The following is a 25,458-nucleotide window of genomic DNA, read 5'->3' on the forward strand; positions in this document are numbered from 1 at the left end:
AGAGATTATAGTTTCTTTAATGTCTTTCCCTGAGGAATAGCAAATTTTTAGTCATAACATAAGTCTAGGAAAATAAAATGTTGTCATTGTATAGTTATATATTTGCATTTGTTAGCCAGGAAAAATGCTTAAACCAGTGTTTCCCATATTTCATCATGTATAAAAGTCACTTGGAGATGACTTTAAAACATCAGACTGATTGCAAGCCGTACTCTTGGGGTTTCTGAGTTAATAGGTTTGGGATGGTACCTGAGAATTCCCCTAAGGAGATGCCAGGTGAAGCTGATGCTGTACATCCAAGAACCACATTTTGAAAACCACTGACTTAAACACAATCCACAGGGAGAGAGAAAAGAATCAGGAGACCTGGGAAGAGCACACATAGAGGATCAAAGTGCCTAAAGGGAACTTAGACATCATTGAGTTTGAGCCCCTTGTTTCACAACTAAGGAGACGGAAGTCTGCACAACAGAAGTCTGTATCTTTAATTAAGACACAAAGTTAGCTCTCCTTAGAGTCTGGCCTAGAACCTAGAATCTATTTCCAAAAGTTTCTGGAAGACAGCTAGCATCCTGATAGACCCTATCCTCAGTAGATATACTCTCAATATATTTTTCACATGCGAAAAGAGGTTCTCAAATGTTACTACATATTAAAATAGTCCTGTGGCTTAGTTAAAAATTTACATTCCTGCATCCTCACTGAAAGGCTCTGATTTATAGATGGAGGGTGAGAAACTTTTAGGTAACAACCCCAGGAGATATAAATGCATGTGGACTGCTCTTTAAGAAACAGTGCTCAAGAATTGGGCAAGCCAACACTTTAAGCCACGGGAAAAGGCCAGAATACTACCTTTTCTTGGAATGTCTTAACCAAATACTTCCACAGCCTATGAAAACTCCCAGAAATATCCAATGAGGAGGATAAGGCAACTGTCATGGTTCCTTCTTCTTAGAAAAACTTTGGGTCAGTCTCCATTTTCAAAGACTCCTTTTCCTCATCTGTGTAAAGGGCAGTATTATGAAAATTGATCTGACACAATTGTTCTGAGGAGAAAATAAGACAATGAAAGCAATTTGCAAATAATAAAATGATTACATGGATGTTGAGCTGTTCGCTTCATTACAGAAAAGCCTAAACAGCATATGATTTTTTTTTTAATATCAAGTGGGTCATCTGCCAACAAGAGTCTTGATTGTATAGCCTTGATGAGCAATACATTGTATTGATGGTATTGTATTGATGAGCCTTGCAAAGGCTCATCTGGGCAGAACTGTACTGATTGGTCAAAGAAACCAGAAGAGGCAAAACCTTCATGAAATCACAGGATTTCACCCTCATGGACCAGGCCATGCAGAGTAAACCCTAATCTAGAACAATATTAAATCCAACATATCCTGGGTTAAATGGCTTTCTTAGAAGTTACTTTGTATAATCCCTATCCCCAGGATAATATCCTGCCTCTTCAGTCTCACGATTGAATTGAGGATTGATTGGACACCAGACAATTTTGACTTCCTGAGCTTTCTTTTCTTTCAGCAAGCTGCAAAAATAATTCTTAAGGAAGCAAAATAAAAATGATCCATTTACCTCAACTCTGCCCCCTCTCTGATGGAGGGTCCCAAGCGTTGGATAAAGAAAATGCCAAAAGGAAAGGGAGCATCTGTTTGTCCCAGCAGGGTGTGAGAAGGAGGTGCTAACTGGGGACAGCAAAGAAGCAACCACCTCACAAAATATCCTCCCTGGACAGAAGCCCTTTCAACAAAGCACGTAAGAAACGTTCTCCCTTTGAGGGCCCAGCGCTCGTGTTTCTCCACATATTTTAATCGGTATTCATTAAGCAGTAACAATCCAGCTTTCACTGTCACTCTGGTATTGAGTTGCATGAGGAACTACTTTTTCCACTGCAGAAGTCATGACTCTCCACACAGCTGGCAGAAGATCATTCACTCTGAGCAAAGGAAAAATAAGCCGTTTCAAGGAAAGAGCGGGCATCTCAGTGTGGGTGACCAGTGCGCATCTAAAATGCAGTTACTCAAATTACAGAAGGTTCTCTTAGGCCAACTGATCTCTTGTGGAAGACATGGCTTCCACCGTGTTCCATGTGCATGTGACATGTCTAGGCCTGGAGGCAGAGTTTTCTCGAAAGCAGAAGCATGCATGGAACCCTTAAAGTAAGAAGCAAACTAATAATAATAAAAATATATTCCCCAGAAAAATATACTGTTAACGTGGTCTTATCTCATTCTAGCTAAAGTGTGTTGCAAGATTTCCTGAGGAGGAAGGTACAGTAATGAACTAGGGACTTGAGTTTAGATGGGAGCCTGATAACCACTGACAAAAGTGCTACCTGCCTGAGGCTCATTCTTACCAAATGACCTCCCCAGAACTGAGGGTGCCCACAAAGTTCCAAGAGACCTAGGAAGCCTGGGTCCAAACCATGCTCAGTTCTGAGGATAATCCCATCTCTCCATAATTCCTTTGAGCCCAGAATACTCACCTCTTCCCCCAAATCTCTTTCTCTAGGTTTCTTCTATCAATGGCACTAGAATCAAACTGGTCATCTTCAACATCTCATTTTTCACTCATCCTTCATGGACCCACCTTCTATCAGCTAGCTTTTATTTTCTTTCAGAGTGTCTCGAGAAAGGATTCCTCTTAAGTACCCACTTAGACCGAGGCATCAGAAATTCTCTTCCTTCTTTCCTACCTTCCTTCCTTCCTTCCTTCTTTGTGCAAAGCATTGGGTTAAGAGATCAATAGTTAAATAGCAAAGATATAGTTATTTAAAGTAACTGTTATATGACAAGAATGAAGTCCAGATTCACACTGTTGACTCGACACAGAACTCCCACTTTCTCCCTTATCTTCTTCAGTCATAAAACACAAGTCAGGAGACACTTCTTCCTGGAAGCCTGCCCTGAATCCACTCCCAGTTGATGTAGGTGTCTCCCTGATGGTCTTTCAAAAGGGCAAATCTAGGTCAGTACACTGACATTGTACTGATTAGCTGTTTATGTGCCTGCTCCCCAATTAAACTATAAGATCTGAAGATACAGACTTCTTCATCTCTATATTCCTAGTACTCAAGCCCAGCATATTGTGTTCAGTGCAGACATCTTATTATTCAGCTACCAGCAATTGGGTGTGCCCACAATAGATAGAAGATTTAATTTAATAAGAAATAAAATCCTATTATCAGTTTGTCTGTTACAAAATCATTCACTTTGCCTGTTATGAAATAAAAATTTTCTACTTCCCTCTTTTTTCATAAGTGATAGTATTGTCACATTTTTACATCTTCCATGCAGCCAAAGTAATGACTTTTTTTTTTTTTTCACTGTGTGACTAGCCCTTTAAGATAGAGGCATCCTTTTCCCTGTTTTTACCTTAGCCCTTGCAATCATGGCGCTCCTTCATGCTTTTCAGTCTTCCAGCCTTTGCTCCTCATCAAACCACATCAATATCAGTCTTAAACCTTAATCGTAAAAGACAGCTAGAGGGATAGAACCTCAACACTCCACGTAAAGGAATGACTTCATCACACACAACGGACTGCGGGGCATGGAGAATCCATCACCTAACCTTTCCCAGCCTCTGTCCATCTGTGTCCCACTGTTGGATGTCCAAGCTTGACAGCAAATGCTTTCCAATGGGAAACTGTAGCAGGATTTGTTCCCCATCCTTTGGTCCCTATTGTGTGTTCAGCTGCACTGGAGCTAGCTGCTAATCAAAGCCAGAGACTCTCATACACAAACAAACACGGCATTGTGGTCTCCCCCAGGGCTGGAACACAGCAATCCAACCAACAATTTATTCAGGTGATAGCAGGCTGGAGGCGCAGACAGAGCATCCCCCAGACTCCCTCCTGCCTACATTCCCCCATCCTCTTCCTCAGCACAAGCCAGTCGGACCACCAGACAGGCAAATGGATGCTTGAGAGAACAATGGAGAATGAAACAATATACAATAATACACCATCAAAGAGGTCTAATCTAACAATAGGATTCTTTGTCCAAGAGAGGGTATATTCTTGGACACTGGCTCAGGGGAGGAAGGGAATATTGAACCAAAATATCTTCAGATACTCTCTGGGCCCTTGCCATAGAACAGGGGGATGGAGGTAGGAGAACATGATGCTTTAATAAGAGCTTTATGGTTAGAAATATTCGGACTACGATATCAGTCCTACCTCTCACTAGCTTATGATCCTGGACAAGTTACTTAACCATTCTGAGACTGAATTTCCTCATTTTTACACTAAGAAGGGAAAGAATCTTTATCCCATGGGATTTGGGGACTTAACCCAGTACTGAATTTAAAGTTCTAGTACTGTGCCCATCAGACAGGAAGCACTCAATACATATTAGATATGATTATTACAGTTGGTGAGCTGTGCTTAGAAAAGAAGAAGGAGAGGAAAGCAAAGACCTCAGCTTCTAGAAGTAGAGACAGCAAGGGATGTAGGCTCTTCCCTGGGCCTAGGAATTCCTAGGAATAGAGCCTCAGAGACTCTGGCAGGTCCTGAACTTTAACTTATTGCCATGTGTCCCCAGAACATATCAAAGAACATATCATGGCCCTCATGAAACCTGGATACAAGATGTCTTCACACAATAGCAGAAGGCAGGACGCTGGGTGCCCAAGCATTGATAAGACAAATATCCCTGAGTATGAAGGATAGAGCAGAAAAGAAGAGCTGGAGAGGCCAAAGAAAATGATTGCTCGTGTCTCAATGTTTGGCTAGGGCAGCCAGTTAATATTAAATCTTGCCAGGGTTGGTGCAGGGGGAGCGGGGAGCAGGGAAGGAGGACAAACTCTGTAAAAAGGTTATCCAAATTCTATGCAACAACAAACATGGAATGAGAAACTACTATGTATCTGTTGCTAATTGGGCAGGGGTGAAGTGAAAGAACATTGTTCCTAGCAGTATAGTAGGAACAATGAGATTCGGTACAAAATATATGGCTCCTGAAACTCAGAATTAATATAATGACTTCCTTTAAATACAAAGGACCAACAATCCAAGATGATTTAACAATTGAAGGATCTTTGGGAGATCGCTAAATGGAAATGATGTCAGTTAGATGCTACCTGGAAGAATTTATAGCACCAGTCAATATTTCCATGTCTTATCTTTTTTAGTATGTACCTTAAATGTCCCTCAACTGTATGTGGTGCACCTCATTGGGCAGTTCCTTATCCTCATTTCAGTAAATGTCAAATTTATCTGATAAGCCACCATCCCACGGTTCCTCCACACCCAGAATTTTGTTACTTGCTCCTAAAACCTTACTAATCAGCCTACACTTCATTGTCATGACTCACCTCCTCCAGTTCCCAGGTTCTTGGCTTCTCTGCAGGTCTAAAGAACACTCTGATCTCACTGCAGCATTTTGAGGCATAATAGAATCAGATATTTGAACATTCTCAAGGAGCAAAGTGTGATTTTGCTTAAATTCCACCAAGAGCAGATAAGCAATTCCATGTCACATTAACGAGCAATGAAATCCATTCCCTTTTAAGGAAAACAGCCTCTCACCCTTAGGCTGGTCTTCCTCACCAAAGAAACACTCCAATCCCCTTCAGAAGAGTTGCACCTTTCCGTGTTCTGTCCTTGTTTTCAACTGTTGCTCAAGTTCTAATGGAGGATGATAAACCTGGCTATACCTTGGTAATAGACTTGGAAATCAGATAAGGAAGGGATCAATTTGAGATGGGAAGAAGAAAAGGGAATAATATTAGTTCTTCAAAACAGAACTGAACCCTTTAATAGAAATGCCCAAGCCTAAACTTTCTCTGATTTAAACAAGGTCCTTAACGTTACACATTGCCGTGGGTCAGTGGAAGTCACGGTAGAAAACTAACCCAGAATGATCACTGGCACGTGTGCTGCTAAGCCCTGGGCCAGGAGGGCTCCCGCTGTTCTCCAGCCCTTGAAAAGGAGCCTCTCCATTTCCTCCTTGATCCCCTTTCATGACCATCCCTGAGGGTGGAGAAAACATAGATGAAAATAACGGGTTAGAGGGAGTACCTATTTGAGGCAGGAACTCTTCACTGGAACAACTGCCACTGTTTTTGTCTTCAGACGCTTCCTCTGAGAACGAGAAGGGACCAGGGTTGCTCCACAGAGCTGGGCTGACTTCGTGGCATAATTATACCAAGAGGCATGTAGAGCCCGGGAGATTTAGAAAGCAAATAAGATAAACCCACCCCAGAGAAGTCACTGAACAAACCCCACCAGACCCAGATGGGCCCAAAGGACCCAAGCTGCTTGCCCAGTGGTTCATCCACAGTGCAGGAAACCTCAATGCTATCTTAATAGAATTTTCTGTGAGCTCTGATGTTCTTCTCCCCAACCACAAGGCTTCTGTCCATCACATTTTTGGATGCTTTCTCTAAGGTTTCAGTTTAAGTTCATTTCTGTTGCTCTCATTTTAACCTCTTGCAAGAGAAATGCTGGGTGAGATGTTAGAGACCCACAGAGTTAGCCTGCTTTTAGGAAATGTGGATCTAGTTAGAGAGAAATTGGTAGAAATCCACCTCTACACATTTATTCCCTCTAAATTGCTTTTGATCTGTTTCTCCAAACCAGATTCCTTTCTAACGGCCTGGACGTGCTTCTTCAAATCCCCAAATATCACATATCAGAGGGCTGTCTCTGTGATCCCTGACCGTCAGATTAAAACTGCTATTTAGAAAGGCTCAAAACCATTTAGGCTCATGTTGGTGGGGATTCCAATACTGGCCTAGATGATAACGAATGGCATTTAACTTGCACCCCTCCTCGACAAACAGGAATGTGGTTGTTAAACCCAGATTTGATTGGGCTCACTTTAAACTAGAGCCAATTTGTACACTAGTCATTCCAAAAAATAACAGAGCAAATAAATAACTCCCCAAAGGGTTCCAGGCCCTGGAGCAACATGAATCAAAGAGGTTTGCTGCTCCCACAGTTTGCAAACCTGTAGGACATTATGCCCTCTCCTTGCAGTCCAAGGCAGTTGTGAGGCTCCCCAGGCTCCTGGGACCTGCTAACAGGATTATATTGGTCCTGGGTGGCATCAGGCACTTGTGGCATCCCTGGGGAGACCTTTACTCCCCAGGTATGGTCTGAAAGGATCCTCAAGGCTAAGAATGTAAGATATTGTTTACTGACCTCTAATTGGCATACACTACGTTCACAGGATTCTCTGTTCCCATCTGAACAGCACATCCTTTGCTGGCTGGGACAAAGATATTTTGTTTGCTTCATGGGATTTTGTTTGTTTGTACGCATTTCCCTATTTCCAAGTTTTCATAAGGGTCCATGATATGAATTTACTAAGTTTTTTTGCAATTCAAATTTACCCGTGTCAAGCTTCATGAATTGACCTTCCATCTTAAGTGGCCCGTTTAGTAGAAACAAATGCCCATGTTAATTAACATGGCTCAGCCATTAAAAATATCGTGTGCATCAGTTCTAATGTCGACTTAAAAAGCAGGACACAATTATTCAAACAACTATTTTTAAGAATTATATGAGAAAAACTGTAAAAGTAAATCAGAGTGTTAATAGTGGTGTCTGTTTTGAGCAGGAATATAAGTCAGGCTTTTCCTTCTTTATAATTTAAAAAAATTTGAAGATCTTGTACCATGGACACATATTTTTCTAGAATGTGATAAAATAATGTATTTTTCAGGTATATTTATTTGTATTTTCCTAACAATAAACATAATAATTTAAGAAAAACCTTTTCATTATTTTTCACATAATTAAAATTAACCTTTCACAAGTCTGACATGCATTGAACTATAGTTGAGATTTCTGTATATTGCCAGAGACATTAAATTTAATAGTTAAATGTATATTATAACCAAGTAAAGAGGATGAGGAAAAAGGCTTTATATTATTGTTTCAAAATTAAAGTACCTACGCCTGTTAAAATAATCTAATAAACTGCCTGTTTTCTATAGTAGCTTCAGTCTTCCTTATTTGAACCCCATGGACTATATCTAAAGAAATATATTGCACCCAGAAGGCAACACTTTTTTTTTTTTTTTCAGAAAATAGTTCTTGAAGAACTAAATGGATCCTTGCATAAGAGTCTCCAAAGCTGCAGGGTATTTTTTAAGCTAAAGATACAATTTTTGGCTTAACATGGACACCCCATCTGGCCAGCTGGCAGAAACCCAGTGGAACCCCTCTGACGTTCTTATGCTCAGAAATGAAGACCATTGTATGTTAAAACTTCACAGATGATTCTCTGCTACTGGGAGCAATAATCTCGTGGCTAAATTTAGAAAAGGCCACATTATTAGCAAATTAGGAAGGCCACCATGAAAACATTGTTTTAAAGTTTTGTATGGTCTTCATTTGTTTTAGCCTGAGTGAAGATTTTCACTGTTACCTAAGATTGTTACCAAGATTGTTATTAATTAGGATTGTTCTTATTAATTAAATCTGGACTCTGAGGCAAAAAGTTCTGGCTTCTTCTAGGGCAGCCCAATGTTCCCCAGGAAGTCACACAGATGGATGATACTTGCTCTGCTTCCATTATAGTTTGGAAGGGGAGAATTGAAGGGAGCAATAGATGTTGAAACCCTAAAGGAGAGGATACTCTAGCACAAACAAAACATATCCGTTTCAGATTAAGAATGAAGTTTCCTAAACACTTCTCACTAGCTTTGAAGGCAAATTAAGAAGTCAGCATTTGGGTCCTTTGCATCCTCTCTGGGGAAGGGCTCTAGCAAAAGTATAGGTGAAGAGACCCAAGTCCACACTTGGCAAGGGGCCAATTAGTGGATGTTGGTCCTGTCCAGAATGTCCACTGAGACATTTGATCCATGCTGAAAGGTCCTTGGTATTTGGTTCTGTGCAAAACATCCATGGAGACATTTGGTCCATGCCAAAAGGTCCACGATATTTGGTCCCTGATATGTGCCATTACCAGCTAGGCAACCAAAACAAGAAGGGTCATTATTGGCAATACAGCCATGACACAACAATTAGACCAATAAAATATTATAATATTTTTATGTATTAATTCTGCAAACCAAAAGTATAAATAAACATTAAGGGCTATTAAATGTTCCTATTAAACCCAGGGACGTTTTCTAAGTGCGGACATTTTGGACAGGACCAAATATCAAGGACCATTTGGCAGGGACCAGATATGCCCACAGACATTTGGATAGGACCCAAGTCCAAGGGCCTTTTGGCGTGGACCAAATGCCTCTGTGGACGTTTTAGATGGACCCAGCATCTTGTAGGAAAGGGGACTTTTATTTGTAAGAGGCTTCAGTTGAGTCGATAGCAATTCAGATGGTGACCGCAAATTTCTTTCATAAATAATCAAACATTGTAAATATTATTTGGACACAAAGATAGAGGCATGAGCAGCTTTTGCAGAGGGCAAGCAGTGTTGCTGTCCATGAACCTCATTGTTTTTAGTAAGCTATAGATTTCATGATTGGAGAGTTCTGATCCTTCTCCCATTCTCTCATTTATGGAACTAAGTGGGGGTCCCCACTTTGAGTAGCCAGCCACTAGTTGTTAGACATGCAGATTCTGAAAGTCCACAGAAGCTGAATCAAAATCTGCATTGTAGCAAGATCTCCAGATGACTGTTATGCACATCAAAGTGTGAGAAGCCCAGCTATAGCATAAACAAAGTATTGCTAATCAATTGTAAATACCTCAATTGAGTGAAAATAACCAATTGAAAAATTTGGTCTGTATCCTTTACAGCTCTTAGGAAGAACGATTTAGTAAAAGATCCTCTTTAGGACTGTTTAATCCCTTTTTTTTTTTCACTATGACTCAGATTTCCTTTTCTTCACACCTGTGTCTTTCCTCCAACTTCAACTTACCTTCCGGCATCTTAGGAAATCTCTAGGTGTCCTGAGAAAATGACAATGATAAGCCGCAGAATGGGGGAGAAAGAAAGACAGAACTGGCCCCACTGACCGTATTAATAATAGCCACGTTTAGTATAAGAGTTTACAGTTTATAAACATTGCATTGTCACAATTTACCTCTACCACCATTCTGTGGGGTAGGCAAAGCAGGTAATGTCATCATCATCATCATGATCACCGCCATCTTACAGCTGAAAATCCTGAGGTTCTAGGAGATTCAGCGGTATATCCGGTATCCCACATCAAACAACAGTCAGAACTATGATGAAATAAATACAGGTTCCTACATCCAAAACTTGACCCTTCGTCTGAGCTGATACCTCCATGGTGGGAGACGCGGTGGGAGGACGTGGTTATGAGCACCACCAATGTCGCAATAAGGTGGCTACTCTTGTGTGCACAATGCTCTCCTAGAAAGGCCAAGGTCAACAGTTGGATTTGGGGACCTTACATGTCAAAGCCCCCAGGCCTTGAGCACGATCATGTGTTCTGTGTGCTTTTCAGAAGAAAGGGGTTTTAAATCTGCGTTTAGAAAGCATGATCTGAAGTGCAGAGAAGAAGCATTTCAAGAAGGAGAGTCTCACCTAGGTTTCTGTTTGCCTGTTTGTTAGAGAACCCAAATGGGCATGAGAAGAAAAGCAGTGGGGTAGGAAGAGCAAAGGTGGACTTTCATCCACTCCTGCACCACCATGATCAGAATTTTCATCCTCCTGCTCCTCAAACACTCCCCAGCATTCAGAACCTGGGGTCGATACTTTACATTCATTTTCTAGATTAACACTCATGACTACCGTGGGAGGTAAGTCCTAGTGCCCACATCTGAGAGAGAAGAAAATGGAAGAAAGACCACAACATTTGCCGATGGTCACACAGCTAGTAAGAAGTGTAGCTGTGGTTAATGCCTTGGTTTCTTTGACCTTGAGCTCAAATATTGGAATGTTAGGGCTAATGTGTCAAATGTATCAACTGCAGCCTGATGTTACATGTCCAGGTTCTTTGATTCAACCTCTCAAATCAGAACCTCTGGGGCTGGACCCCAGGCATCTGGATGTTCAGCCATGTCTCTAGTTGTTTGGCTAAACACTGATGATGGAACCACTCCCCTAAGTTATTTGAGCTTTTACTGTATATACATTGGAGTTTAGGTCTGATGTGAGAGGCAACTGGAACATAAATTTAACTAGCCAAAAAAAGGTGACATTATAAAGTAGGAAAAATACAAACCCAAACTAGAAATTGTAAGATCTTTGTTTTAATACTTATATGGCATTGAATGGGGTCACCTTATCTTCTCGAAGCTTAAGTGTCCATATTATTTTTTTGTAAAAATCCTCCCTAGACTCCCTGAGTAGAATTGTTACGAAAACATAATGAGAAAATAAATATGAAAAGTTCTAAAAAGCAAATGTTTTATGGCCACATTGAACATAATGACAATAATGTTCTAAATAATCAGTCTTATAAGCTTTGAATTACATGGTTTGTTAAAGAGGTAGGTCGGATTTCTGTCTTGATTATGGAGGTAGCATAAATCAGAGATCATACGAGGTTTGGGCCTCAAAGTCAACGAGGTAGAGTATGATTAGAAAGACATTCCAGAGAACTGACAGGCCTATATTACGTTTGGAATGAAGGACGGGAGAAACAAAAGAGATGGAGAGGCTTCTTCTAGAGGTTTGATACTGAGAAGGGGGGTGCTCAGGTTTAAACAGGAAACAATACCAGGTGAGGTTTAAGGGGATTAGGTATGGAGGACAGACATCAAGGTCTCTGAAGCATGAGGGGCAGAAGAGAATGGTATTTAGAGTCATTTACTTAGTTTTTCACTCATATGCCAGCCATTACTGGGCATTTCAAGGGTCCTATGCTAGATAGTCTAGAATTCTTGAGATGAATGAGAGAGTATCCCTGCCTTCCAGTGATGCATGGTGTGGGTGGGGTAGAGCTGGTGGTGATGGTGTGTCATTATAAGAAATAAGAGGTGTGCTCTTCCAGTGTCGACTCCGATGGGAAAGCAGGACTTGAAGTCACAGGAAGGGGTGAAGGAGAGGCTGAAAAGAAAAAAGGAGGCTGGAGAATTAGAGCCCCACCTAGAAGGAGGATTTGTTTGGGAAAACTCTCCCCGAGTGCCTCCCATCGCCAACTTATTTACAGTTTCACCCAAATTCCATGGCTGAAGTTGGAACATTTGCACTCTTTTCCTCCATGTCTACGTTTTCATTGAAGAACAGTCATCTCATGTCTAGTATAAATTTTCCTGAAAAGAACACCTAGGGTGAGGTGTCACGCCTGCAAAATTGTATTTATTCTAAATAACTCAGACTGATTTCTAAAGATGTCACTTTCAATAACTGTTAGTTCTGTTCAATTATGTGTCAAATGCGAAATAAAAACAGGAAGGAATTGAGAGTTCAATTTCTCTTCTAGGCTAAATACATTAAAGCAACAAAAAAACAGCAGTGCTTTTGAAATAAATACCATCCCCTTCTCCATCTAGACTTTTGTGAGTTACTTTGCTTTTTCTCCTAAAAAATGTTTGTTTATAGATTTGTCGTGGGAACTACTTAGGGCAAAAATCTTGTGTGTACATATCTGACTCTAACTTGTGTTGTAATTTGTGTTTTAATCTTATTATCCAGATACACATTGAGTTGACCATAAATTGTTTGAAGACATATTGATTTATTTTTTTATTCCCCCATTATATCACCTGACATAATGGGGCAGTCAATACCTGTTGGCATCTGTTAGGGATAAGAATAAAATAAGAAGTCCTTTACTTCAATCTCCTTTACCAAATAGGATGGTGCTCAAATCATTCCTTTCATTAAAAAAAAAAAAAAAAAATTAAAAAAAGTGAGACTAAAACTCAACAGAAAATGGAGAGATGTGAGAGTCTTTCCTCAATGAAAATTAGAGTAGAAACTCAAAGAAGAGTCGTGATCAATACTAAAGCAATTGGAAAAAGAGGGAAGGAAAAAGGGAGGGGAGCAAGAGGGAGAGAAAGGAAATAATTTGGAAATGAATGTCCACCTTTGGAGGTTGAGGAGGGAAAAAATTAAAAAAATAATAAAGATGAGAGGAGTGTCCAAAGAAGTAAGAAAAAAATTAAGATAATAATATGTCAAGGAAGTTAATTCTAAGGTGGTGTTCGCAGGCCATGCTGCTGTGTGATAAGGAAAATGAAGAAATGCAAAAAGCCATTGGTTTGATAAAATAAATGTGACTTTTTAAGTGTCTCTATCAGAGATGGGTGGAGGGCATAACGGATTTTCATTGTTTGAAATGTCTTTTAAATGAAGTTCTAATAAAGGATTTCAGAAGTTAGCACCACTACCAAACACAAAGTGTCTGGAACTGTAAAACTGTGGGCCCTAGAGAGAAAAACCAGGACTTAAATTTTTCTTAAATATACGACTTCGTCCAGTACAACAGTAGGCACCCTGCACATATATAATAAATATTGTTTAGTATTAAACTGACTTGCCATAGCAGTAAGAAATATTGTTGAGATAGGGCCTGGAAGAGTGTGAGGGAGGGTGAGCAATCCTGGTTCCACCCCTTCACTGAAGTTGAGAAGCAGAGAACAGAATGAAGTCAACATTTATTGCAGCGATGGAAAGTGTAAGATGATCTTAGCCAGGGTCTGAGTTTAAAAAAAAAAAAAAAAGAAGAAGGAGGAGGAAAAAAAGAGTCTAGCAGAGTCGATAGAAAGTATGTTGGCCCTGAAAAGAGAGTTCATTGAAACGGGTCAGGAAAATGTCTAAATTTCAGCTAGCAAGGTTCAGCCTTCCATGCGTTCCAAGATATGGGCAACCACCCCTGATCCATATGTACATACAGGATATATGCCATCACAGATATGGGGAAGGAATTAGGCAAAATATTGTGGGACTTGATGGGCAGGAAATGATGGCAACTGGACCAGTGAAAAGGAGAAATGAGATCTAGAAGAGGAGGGAATGGATAAGTATAAAATGTGGAAGAAGTGGGACCAGAACGTTAGAGATAAAGCATGCTATTTGTGTTTTACAATGATGTTTTGGATTTTACTACATAAAATTGTTAGAATCAAGAGCTCAAGGGACAGTTCCTGTGACTCACTTCTTCGAGATTAATACACAGCAAGTGACGTTGTTTTTTTAATAAGTATGAAGTATAAGAATTGAAGGATTTTGCTTTTACGAAACTCATTATGATGATCTTCTTTTACATTTGAAATGTCACTTCATCTAAACCTACTTTGAAGAAATGGCTCCAAAATAAAGCCCAGTAGAAGAAATGAAGTTTTATTTCTCAAAATATCTCAAGCATGAACATTCACTGTAGTCCTTGCCTACCCTTAAGAAATAGGGACTTGTGGTGAATGCGATCTACATAATCAAATGCGCAATATTATCATAATTACAATGCCCTCCGATAGTTTTACATTATAGCTACCCTTTTAAACCACAGAAATTTTAACTTCTTATATATCAAATACTAGACTAGGGAGGAACAAAAGGCTTGTTATATTTGGCAATCTAGAAAGACCGTATGATACCTGGAAAACTATGCCACCTACAAGCCTAGCATGAAATGCATGGAAAAATGGCCCAGTGAATGGCAATCTGAATTGGCCATAAACATCAAATATGGAGAACAACTTTCCAAAGTGAGGCCATGGCCCAAATTCCATTCAAGCCAATTGACTCTCAGAGAAAGCAGGCCCCGCTCAGAAAGAGAAGGTCCCAGAAAGAGAAAGTCAGTATCTGAATATTACTTTCCCCTCCATACAGTGACATGGCTTTGTGCCAAGCGGAAACAAAACTTCTTTTGATTACTTATTAGAACAGCAGCCAGAGGTGACAACATTCCTCACGCTTATAATAAAGAAGCCCCACTCAGCATCCAAGGGGTGGAGCGAGGGCTTGAAAAGCCCAGACTCAGCCTGAGGCTCCAGGGTGAACACACCTTAAACTGGACTGAGGAGCACTCAGGTGTCTGTCAGACACATTTGCTCCCTAATCAACCTGCGGGGGGAGGTCCTTCAAGAGAGAAGTCAAGAACAGCTCCCCTTATGGCATGCCATATCAAAAAGCACAAGTGTTGGGAGAACTAGAACTGACATTCTGAATTCTGCCTTCTGGCCCTCCATCTACTGTTAACTTACTACAGTGTTGTGAACAAGCCAAGGAAACTCAGTCTCCTGAGAAGAGTTTGATTAGTAACAAACATCCCACATGCTAAATAGGATCAGAATGCATATGAGGATGTCGTTTAAATGAGAAAGCAAGAGTATCTTCAAAGGGGAGGGGGGATTTAGCTTAAAATGTTTAATTTCTAAGATTGATTTTAGTGATAAAAACGATTAAACTATTTGGGGACTATCTTATCAGGCTATTTCCAAAGATTAGGTTTTGTGAAAATTCAAATGAGGCTATTGACTTACTGGAATGAAAAAAACAAAAAGAAAAAAGAAAATGTGGGCTTGCCATATGTAACGATTAAATAAGGTACATGATGGAAACTGTCAATACATTAGTAAATTGATTACTCCAAATGTCACGAAAAGAGGTCTCGGAAACCACACAAGTATGTAATACATATAATATGTTATACTATGCATACTGTTAAATGATATTCTCATGTGAATACCTCATTTAAAAATTAGATAATAAAAAGTGACCTGGTAACAGTAGTTTCATTTCTCTCACAGCTCTAGATTTGAAAATATAATACAGTTGTATTCACAAGAGCACAGCTGGAATACAGCACCTAGTATGCTCTGTATGGCTTCAGGTGGGCGGTCCTAGCAGACGCCCTTCCATAAATGAGAAAACTGTCCTAAAGCAGGCCTGGAAACAGCAAGAGAGGGAAGGTTACCTTCTGCAGATTTAGAGTACAATTACAGAATTCGAAGCACACATGTTTCTTAAAGCACAGAATAATGGCAGTAGATTATGTTTAAATAAAATAATAAAAAATTTCATCCTCTACTTTAAATGAGAAAATACCAGTTTTGCCATTCTGAAATAACTCATGTCCCAAAGGAGGGGGGAAGAGATACTAGCCACTCTGATTTCCTTTGACTGTAACTAGACGGTAAATGTATTTCAGTGATTTGGTCTTTAAAGTACATAATTGACTTTAAAAGGTGCATAACGAAGATGGAAAACACAAGTTTGATTTTCTATGATGGGAGATACTCCCATGACCTTGTAATATATCTACATATCAATTCATGCCCAGATGATCAGGGGCTAATTGGGCTCCACAGTTTCATCAATTCCACATTTGCCCAGGATCATGAAATAGCTTCATGATGTTATTAGTTCAAATGCTCTTCTTGGGAGTTTCTGAATCTCCTCCCAGGCCCTTCCCTCCAACACACACACACACACACACCCCAAAGCAAAATGCCTACTAAGCCAAAAGATGCTCAAAGACTGGAACTTGGTGTCCCTCACACTGTCCCTGCTCTCCTCTCAGGGCCACCCCTCCCCCCACATGCCACTCCTAGTTTTTTCAATGTATCCCCAAATTTACAAAGCAGTTGTTAACAGAGATAGGGGTAAGTTAACAATAGAGTGTATATAAACTTGATGTGTGTTCATGAGTTTGTATGTATTGTGTTAAGGACAAAGGTGTGTGTGTGTGTGTGTGTGTGTGTGTGTGTGTGTGTGAGAGAGGAGAGAGAGAGAGAGAGAGAGAGAGAGAGAGAGAGAGAGAGAGAGAGAGAGAGAGAGAGAGAGAGGAAGTTTTATGTTCTGTTGTTCTGTGTATTAACCAGGGAAGGAGTTGAATACATTCCTCTTTTTCTATTAAAAAAATATTTTTTCTGAATAGAAACATCGACTCAGAAACTAAGAACCTGGCAAATTAGTGATAAATATACCCTAGCTTTAGGTGGATGAAATAAAAAGTTCAAATGCCTGTGTACAGGGCAGTTATTCAAATTAGCATCCAAATGAGAGATGGGGTTAGTTAAAGGTGTGTCTTTTCAACTTTGGACGTATAATCATTTCTAGAACCATTCCTGGGCTGGCAGGCAGGACAAGGAATGCTAGATGCTTCGTGTCCGCTGGCACAGGGAGGAACCAGCCCCCACATGGAGCCTAGAAATGCCAGCTAAGAGTCACCAGCCAGCAAGGCGACCGGAGAGCAGAGAAAGGATGGGGAAAGGAGGCCTGCTTGCCCAGGTGCCTTACTTTCTCTCTCATCCTTACCCAGCCACAGACACACCTACTCAGGCAGGTTTTACAAAGAGCTGAAGCCCCTGCCATCTCCTCCAGCTGGTAGCAGGAACACTGGACAAATGCATGCGTGCCTTCCACTCGTTTCTGGGCACCCTAAGTCTCCTGACCTGACTCCCCCAAAATATACCTCAATTTGCCTGCGGAGCAAATCAGTCCTGAAAGCAGCCGCATCAGGAAAGCCACCAAGGCAGCCAGCGTCTCTCCCGCTCCTACCACCATCATCTGCTGGCGCCTGGAAAAGTGGCAGGAGGCGAAGGAAACTCGATGGGCGTCACCTGGGAGCCTCGCGCATCCCCTTTGCACTTACTTTGAGTTGCAAACGTGCTTTCTGCGTGCAGGCGGCCTTTGTTGCTGAAAGGGGCGAGGTTGGCTGCGGGGGTCCAGGTGCCCGAGTCGCTGCGGCTGGCGGCGCGGTGGCTGCTCCCTCCTGGCCGGTGACTCACGGGCCTCTTTCTTCCCCTGGCTCCACGTTGGGGTTTCCTCGACTCTGCGACTCCCTTGGCGGGATTTTCGGATTGGAAGGCGGGGAACCTGATCCTGCCTTGGACTCAATTCCTCCCCGACAGGGAGGGAACGGAAGGGAAGTGGAGAATGGGAGGGCTGAGCAGCGCGGGCTGGGAGAGGACGCGGGCCCCGCGGGGGAGGGAGCGCGCCTGGCCCTCGCGCGCTGATTGGGAAGCTTATTAAAAGCAGGCGCTCCCCGCAGGAGCGAGCTCACCGAGTTGAACCGAGAGGCCAGGAAGGGAACCTGGCTTTGTTTTTCACAGACACCGACACCCTCTTTCTTTTTCCAACTTTCTTGCAAGACCTGTTCTTTAGGTGGATGGACCCCGCCAGTTAATCAAGTGGGGGCATCTTAAATGGACGATGGATGGCGTTTTAGATGACAAGATTGGCCCCAATGTTTAAAAAATGATATTCGGAAGTTAAAAGCACGGTCTTCAAAACCAGCCTCTCAATCCTCCCCTCCCCCAAACGCCCTCCCTGCACCGTAGTTCCAGGGACTTCAGCTGTCAGTCCTGTCCCACCTGCAAGTCACAAAATAGGCAAAGCCTGGTGGTGCGCCTGTCACAGAGTGGCAGATGTCTGAGAGTTCCCAATTAAATGCTATTTTCCTTTACGGGGCTTTTTCCTTTTCCGGGGCTTCCTTGGTGACTTTGGGGACCTATTTAGTGACATGCCTTTGACACCCAAGAATTTAGGGAATTAATCAATGTAGTTCAAACTGGGCAGTGGGGATAAGGGAGTGGGGTGGTAAAACTCAGAGGCTGGGCTTTAAGGCTTTCTGGAATTTCCATTTTGTTCAAATGAGGAAAGATGCTGAGGAAATATATCTAGGATTGTTTAAGTAACAGAGATGGATGTTTACGATATAGATGAGATTAAAAGTATTGTGTAAAATGATTAAGTATAAGACAAATTACCCAAACATTGTCAAAAAGTAAAGTTTTTGAGATTTTTCTGCCACTTCTCAGGTCTTTCTTTCATCTTGCTCCTTTTACTTCCTTTCAGCTTATCATTTGACGGCGCCCACCCCAAAAGTGATGGCAAAATATACTTCTGTTTCCCATAGATCTAAGGTCGCATCCCTTCATTTCAGTTTTACAAATATCTATTAAGTGTCTTGTATAATTCCTTTTCTATTATTTTTTAAATTTTTATTACAGTTGACACCCACATTGTTAGTTTCAGCTGGACACCATAGCGATTAGACATTTATATAATTTACAAAGTGATCAGTCAAACTAAAGATAACATCTTGACCTCAGTCGTGTTTGAGCTCCAGACCCATGAAGGCAGAAGGATCTCAACAGCCGCAACCCCTCAGAACCAGACAGACAGACGCCACGACTGACATCAGGACCTGATTCCATGATCAATTACCCCCTACCCAGCCCTGACCAAACAGCAGAGCCCACGACCCCAGCTCCCTTAGGTACCATGACTGATGATCTTTCCCCTGTATACCCATCCCCTAGAGGCCATCGGGGAGCCAGGTCTTTGAGCCGTAGCACACCTGTGTCTCTGGGCTTGGTGCCATTTCCTTAAGTAAACTTTTACTTTCTTTGCTGCAAACCCATGTTCGTGTCTCATTAGGTTTTGATGCACGTAGGCAAACGAACCCCCTTTAGTTCGGGAATAGCAGAAACACAGTGAGGGGAAGTAGGCATCTAGCCTAGAGAAGTAACAGGCCAGATCATGCTCGGCCTTTGTTCACTGTAAGGAATTCCCCTTTTATTCTGAATGAGGTGGGAAGAAGCCATTAAGAATGACAGAAACTGACTCTGCTTTAATAGGGTGTCTGCCATGATGAGGAGAACACAGGCGAGCAAAAGTAGAAGCAGAGATTTCAGTGAGGAGGCTGCAGTTATTCATGGTCTAAACTTCTTCCTCTTGTCCCTGTTTCTTGTAAAGAATAACTAACTCCAAACTTGTCCTGTCACACTTTCTCTGTCCCTGAAACCTCCTGTCAGCAGTTTCTTGGCTTATGCTAAGGCTCCCCTTGCCTTCCAGTTCCCAGCCTCTCCAGGTGTAATGAGCCCCCAGCATGCGTGTTACGAAGCTAAACTATAACTAATGCAAGATGATTTGAAATCACAGAAATTATAACATGTCCTAAGGGTGTTGTGAAAATGAGGTCGCTGATTTTGCAGTGACAAATACAAGGAGAAGTGTGATCAGCATGAAATTTAAAAATGTGAAAGAATCAGATGAAAACTTTGTCAGCATGTCTCTTGGGCTGCCTACTGGCAAGATGTTTAGATTCTTGACTACCACTCCGAGTTTTTCAATATCCCTGGAATGCAAAAGAACAGTTCATCCAACTTACACAGCTGGATGGAAGTTCCATTAATACATTTCTCTTCCTCTCTCAGAAATAGTTAAAAAGTAATTAAAAAAAAAAAAAACTCGTACTTTTTTCTTTTATTGCTGTGACTAGATTACAAAACTTCTGTCTTTGGTAATATTTGTAATGATTATGCTATTTTTTATTTAAAAACAAAACAAAACAAAAAAAAACAAAACAGAAAATGCCACTAAGAATAGCTTAAATAAGGAATTTGTCTCACAAGCAACACAAGACAGTAAAGTCAGTGTTTCTAAGTCTTCAAGGACCCAGATCTTTCCATCTTTTGACTCTACATTTTCAATTTGTAAACCCAGGCTCTTCAATATCATTTAAAGAGCTTCACCCATATTTGGCTTAAAGCAAGTCAGGCCCAAACCCCCATGGAGAATAGGTCAGCTGCCCTGGTCATGTAGCCACAGACTATCCCAGCAAAAGGAAGAGGTAAAAAGTATTTGGGAAGCAACCAACAATGCCGGCCACCATTTCTCCCTGATATTTTATAAATGTACACTTTATCAGTCATTCTTTTATGAATCTAAGTAGCTTGATGTAAGCCCTTCAATCTTGTCTTTCTTGTACAAAACTGCTCACATCGAGATTCTAAATTTGCAAGGGCCTTGGACAATGGGCTTACCCAGACTCACCCAGCAAATCAGGCCTAAAATACCCAAAGGAGTTTGATCACTCCTTACAAGGAAACAAAATCCACAGACCCAATGTCCCTCCTGAGCATGGAAGCAGAATGCTTTAACAAATTTCATCAAATCAATGCCAGTAATGTATAAAAAATGTAATACTGTACATTACATTGGCTGTTTGTCCCTCTGTTGCAAGTCTGGTTGTACATGTAAAAAATCAAACAATGCAATTCACCATATTGACAGAGTAAGTAGAGGAACAAAAGGAACATATTAAATATATAGGAAAATATTTGAAAAAAATCCAACACCCATTCAAGATAACAATTCTCAGTGACTTAAGAATATAAATGAATATCCTTGTTCTGATGAGGCTGTAGGAAGCCTCCAGCTAATGTGACACTTAATAGTGACAGTGAAAGCTTTCCATCTAAGATTAAGAACAAGGCAAGAATGGCCACTCTTACCACTTTTATTCAATATTGTACTGCAGATCTCAGCCAGTAAAATAAGGCCAGAAATTAAAAGAAATAAAGGAGACTGCAGTAATCCATCGTCTAAACTTCTTAGACAATGCAAAAAGAAATAAAATAAATAAAAACAATGGAAGGAAGATGTACAATTGTCTTTATTCTCATATGAATAAGTATGCTCATAGAAAATTGACAGGAATGCAAAGGAAAGCTTCTGGAACTAATGTGCCTTCAGCTAGACACAAGTTCAAATTATAAAAATTGATTTTATGTTTATTTCTAGCAATGAACAATTGGAGAATAAAATGTTAAAAATTATATATCAAACTCATAAACTACTTGTGGGATAATTTAACAAAATATTTTGAAGGCCTATCCACTGAAAAATGCCAAATATTTCTTACGGAAGTTATAGAACTTTTAAAGAAATGGGAGGCTCATTATGTTCATCAATTGGAAAATTTAAGATTGTTAGGATATAAATTCTCTCCATATTTATCTATAGAGTCAATACAATCCAAACCAACCCCTTTAGACTCTTTTATAGAAATTAACAAATTGATACCAAAATTTCTCTGGCAGTGCAAAGTATCTCAAATAGGCTAATCACTTTTTTCAAAATAAAGAACAAAGTTGAAGGACTCACACGCTTGTATCAGGTCCTGCTGCAAAGAAAAAAGAATGAAGCATATTGTGCAATACTGACATAAAGATAGACTTATGAGTCAATGGAGAAAAATGATCAATTCACACATGGACTCAGACATATTTCAGTGAGGAAAGGGTAGCCTTTCCTACGAATGGTCCTGGAAGAACTGGATATCCCTATGGAAAGAAATAAACTTTGACATCATAGTGAAAAATTAACTCAACATGGCTCAGAGACCCAAATGGAAAAGCAAATGCTATGAAATTTCTAGAAAAATAGTAGGAGAAAATCCTTGTTACCTTGGCATAGGCAAAGATTTCTTAGATAAGACATAAATAACACAAATGGTTATTAAAACATTGGCAAACTGGACTGCATCAAAATTAAAAATTTGCTCTTTGTAAGTCACCATTAAAATATAATAAGAAAGCAATCCTGAGAATGCACAAAAATATTCTCAAAATACACATGTGACAAAAATTGTGTCCCAGGGTACTGAAGGGTCCATGTAACTCAATAACCAGAAGTCACTCGATCCAACAACAAAAAAATCACCAAAAGGTCGCAACAGACACTTCACAAAAGAAAACATGTAAATGCCAAGAAGCATATGAAAAAATACTTAAGATCATTGGCCCTGTCGAAATGCAAACTGACACCCCAGGGAGATACCACTACACATCTATGTAGAGCTAAAACTAAAAATATTGCCACCAATCCCAAGTGTGAGTGGGAACATAAAACGGCACAACCCCTTTGGGAAACAGTTTGGCAGTCTCTCCTAAATTAAATACACATCTACCACATAATCCAGACTTTTCACCCTTAGGTATTAACTCAAATTAAAGAATAATATGTATCCCACACAAAAGTTTGTACATACATATCTATGACATCTGTATTCATAAAAGCCCCAAATTGGAAACCCATGAATAGATGAATGTGTTAATAAAATTTTGCAGATGCATTCAATGATAAACTATTTAGGCATAAAAGAATAAACTTCTGATACATGCAACCTCATGGATTAATTTCAAAAACATTACACTGAGCCAAACAAGCCAGGCACTTTTGAGCACATACTAGATGATTCCATTAGATGCAATTCTAGAAAAGGCAAACCTAATCTACATTAACAACAGATCAGCGGTCGCCTGCAACTGCAAGTTGAAGTTGGGGAGAGGTTGATAGAACCACCAAATAGTCTATTGATGTGGTGATTACCTGGAATGACACATTTGTCAAAAAACTTCAAAATTGTACATTTAAAATGGGTGCATTTTACTGTATATAACTAAAATTCTTAGATGTACCTCAACAAAATTTACTTATAAAATAAAATAAAGAGATTACATGGTGTAGTAGTTGATAGCATTGACTCGAAATTGCCTGGTTTCAAAGCCAAGACTTTTCACTCACTGGCTGTGTGACCTTTGGTAAGTTACTTAACCCCTCTGTGCCTTGGTTTACCATTTGAAAAGTAAGGATAATAACAGTGTCTGCCTCATAAGTTTGTCAAGAAAATTAAGCTTTTAACAAGTTTAGAACACTGCTTGGTAATAAATAATCACTATATTATCATTCATTAAATTAACAAGGAACTTTTAAAGTCACTACATTAAATTCTGGGCCAGATGTGGCATTAAATTGAGACTAGATCCATATGAGAAAGAAATGCATGTTGTGAAATAAGAAGTTATTTAAACAGATACTTCTCTTAAAGAAAAGCTATATCCTAAGACTTTTGAAGTAAACCTTTACTTTAACTGAAATGCCCATCGGTAGACCACTGGATAAAGAAACTGTGGTACATTTATACAATGGAATATCACTCGGCTATAGAGAAGAATGAAGTTTTACCATTTGTAATGATACAGATGGACCTAGAGAACATTATGAAATAAGTCAGTCGGAGAAAGACAAATACCATATGGTCTCACTTATATGTGGAATCTAAAGAACTGAATAAACACGCAAAGTAAACAGATATAGTCTCAGAGATATAGAGGAAAAACTGATGGCTGCTAGATGGGAGGGGGTGGGGATGAGGGAGAAGGGGAAGGGATTAGACAGCATAAATTAGTAACTACAATATTACCACGAGGATATGAAGGACAGTTTGGGGAACATAATCAATAATGTTGTAAAGATTTTGTTGGGTGTCAGATGGGCACATGTCTTATTAGGGAGACCACTTCAGGGATGGTGTAGATGCCTGATCACTGCAGTGTACACCTGAAGCTGAAGTTGAATAATAATGAATGTCGTCTATAATTTAATATATATATAGTCACGGGATATGGAATATAGCATAGGGAATAGTCAATGGAATTGTAATAGATATGTACACTGTCAGAGGGGCAATAGATTGGGGGAGAGGGGCTATCCCTTTGTGAGGGGTGAAATGTTTTGTAGACTGGAAACTAATAATAAATAAAAATAAATTAATAATAATAATAATAATAATAATAAAAGAAATCAATTTTTCTTTGCTTATTTCCCAAAGTAGATTGCTAACTCCTGTGGTTCATAGGTATTCAGTTGACAGTCAACCAAGAAGGATGTCAGTAGCACAGGTGCCTGACTTCTCAACCCTCAGATTCTGCTTCAGGACCAGCTCATGCAGGGCGACACTCACAGCTAGAGATACACAAAGGACCAGAGACATGTAAAGACGTGTGTCCTGTCCTCAAAGAGATTATACACGTGACAGTACAGTACTGACAGGAAGGGTCGTGTCCTCAGTTCAGAGGAAAAAGCACTCACATAAAGGTTAGGAAAAACTGCAACACATTTCACGTTTTTCATAAGAAGAAGAAATATAAGGTCTTATACGGGTTTTTGAGGGATGGGTCTTAAAAATGTGATGAGTGGCGTCAGAGACGGCAATTATCTCCGCTGAGGAAGGCTATAGACTCCAAGAAGAACTCTGGGTATGGTTTGTAGACAATTTTGCTACAGCAGAGGGCCAAATCTGGGAGCAAACTTGAGTTGGGGTGAGGTCCATGTTTTGGCAGATCTTGAATGTGCTTTTATTGTAGACACTGCTGAGGCCTGGGTGATTCTAAAACTGACACCATGCAAGTAATACTTAGGAAGATTAAGTTGGCAGATATATAAAGCATGGAGACAGACGAAAAGAAAGGAAGTCTCTTAAGAACCAATCTCATCAGTCTTTCAAGAATCTACACTTTTGGTTGAGGTAAAAAAAATTAGAAAGCAAGTAAAACCATTTGAAAGGCATCATCTAAAATTTGGCCATAGTCATGCACTTAATTTCTTACAGTCTTTAAGGAATTATTTCTGTGGCAGCCAGGTAGCTCTATTCAATGGCCTTGGTACACAACGTACTTACTTCTTTGTGCCTCGTAAATTCTTGGTATTTTCTGTATCAGTAAGGTCTTCACTGCTCTACTACCGTAACTAAACACTAACCTTCAGTCAACTTCTTCCTATACCATGAAGTCTTTCCAAGATTATACAGTCACACTGAGCTGCCCAGTCACCACCACCATCTCTTTCAAATCTCATTGTTTATTGGAAAAAACCAGCACATTGTCATTTAGAAAGAATGTGAATGCAAGAAAAGGAGGGGTGGGTAAAAATGAGCAGAGTCCGTTTCCTTGATCTGCCTTTGGTTAGATTTCTGATTTTTCATAACTCCTTAAGAGCTCTTGACCTTGATTTTCTTATCTCTAAAATCTAGTAA

The 25,458-nt window shown here is 40.2% G+C and overlaps 1 protein-coding gene across 4 annotated transcripts in view; it reads right to left on the reverse strand.

The window, feature by feature from the left end:
- The window catches only part of PTN (pleiotrophin), an 88,722-nt gene extending 71,023 nt beyond the window's left edge, over nt 1-17,699 (reverse strand). Inside the window, exon 1 of one of the 4 annotated variants that reach the window (XM_081038696.1) lies at nt 17,446-17,699. Coding sequence is in view for 2 of the 4 variants with exons in the window: in XM_081038694.1 (XP_080894820.1) it covers nt 17,266-17,360 (95 nt within the window). In the remaining 2 variants the exon portion in view is untranslated. Of the gene's footprint in view, nt 1-17,265; nt 17,381-17,445 lie in introns of those variants that run through there. The other 3 variants (XM_081038695.1, XM_081038694.1, XM_081038693.1) reach the window with 3 other exon arrangements.
- Between the last annotated feature and the right edge of the window lie 7,759 nt (nt 17,700-25,458).

Source organism: Rhinolophus hipposideros (assembly GCF_964194185.1).
Source record: "Rhinolophus hipposideros genome assembly, chromosome: 25".
Lineage (NCBI taxonomy): Eukaryota > Metazoa > Chordata > Mammalia > Chiroptera > Rhinolophidae > Rhinolophus > Rhinolophus hipposideros.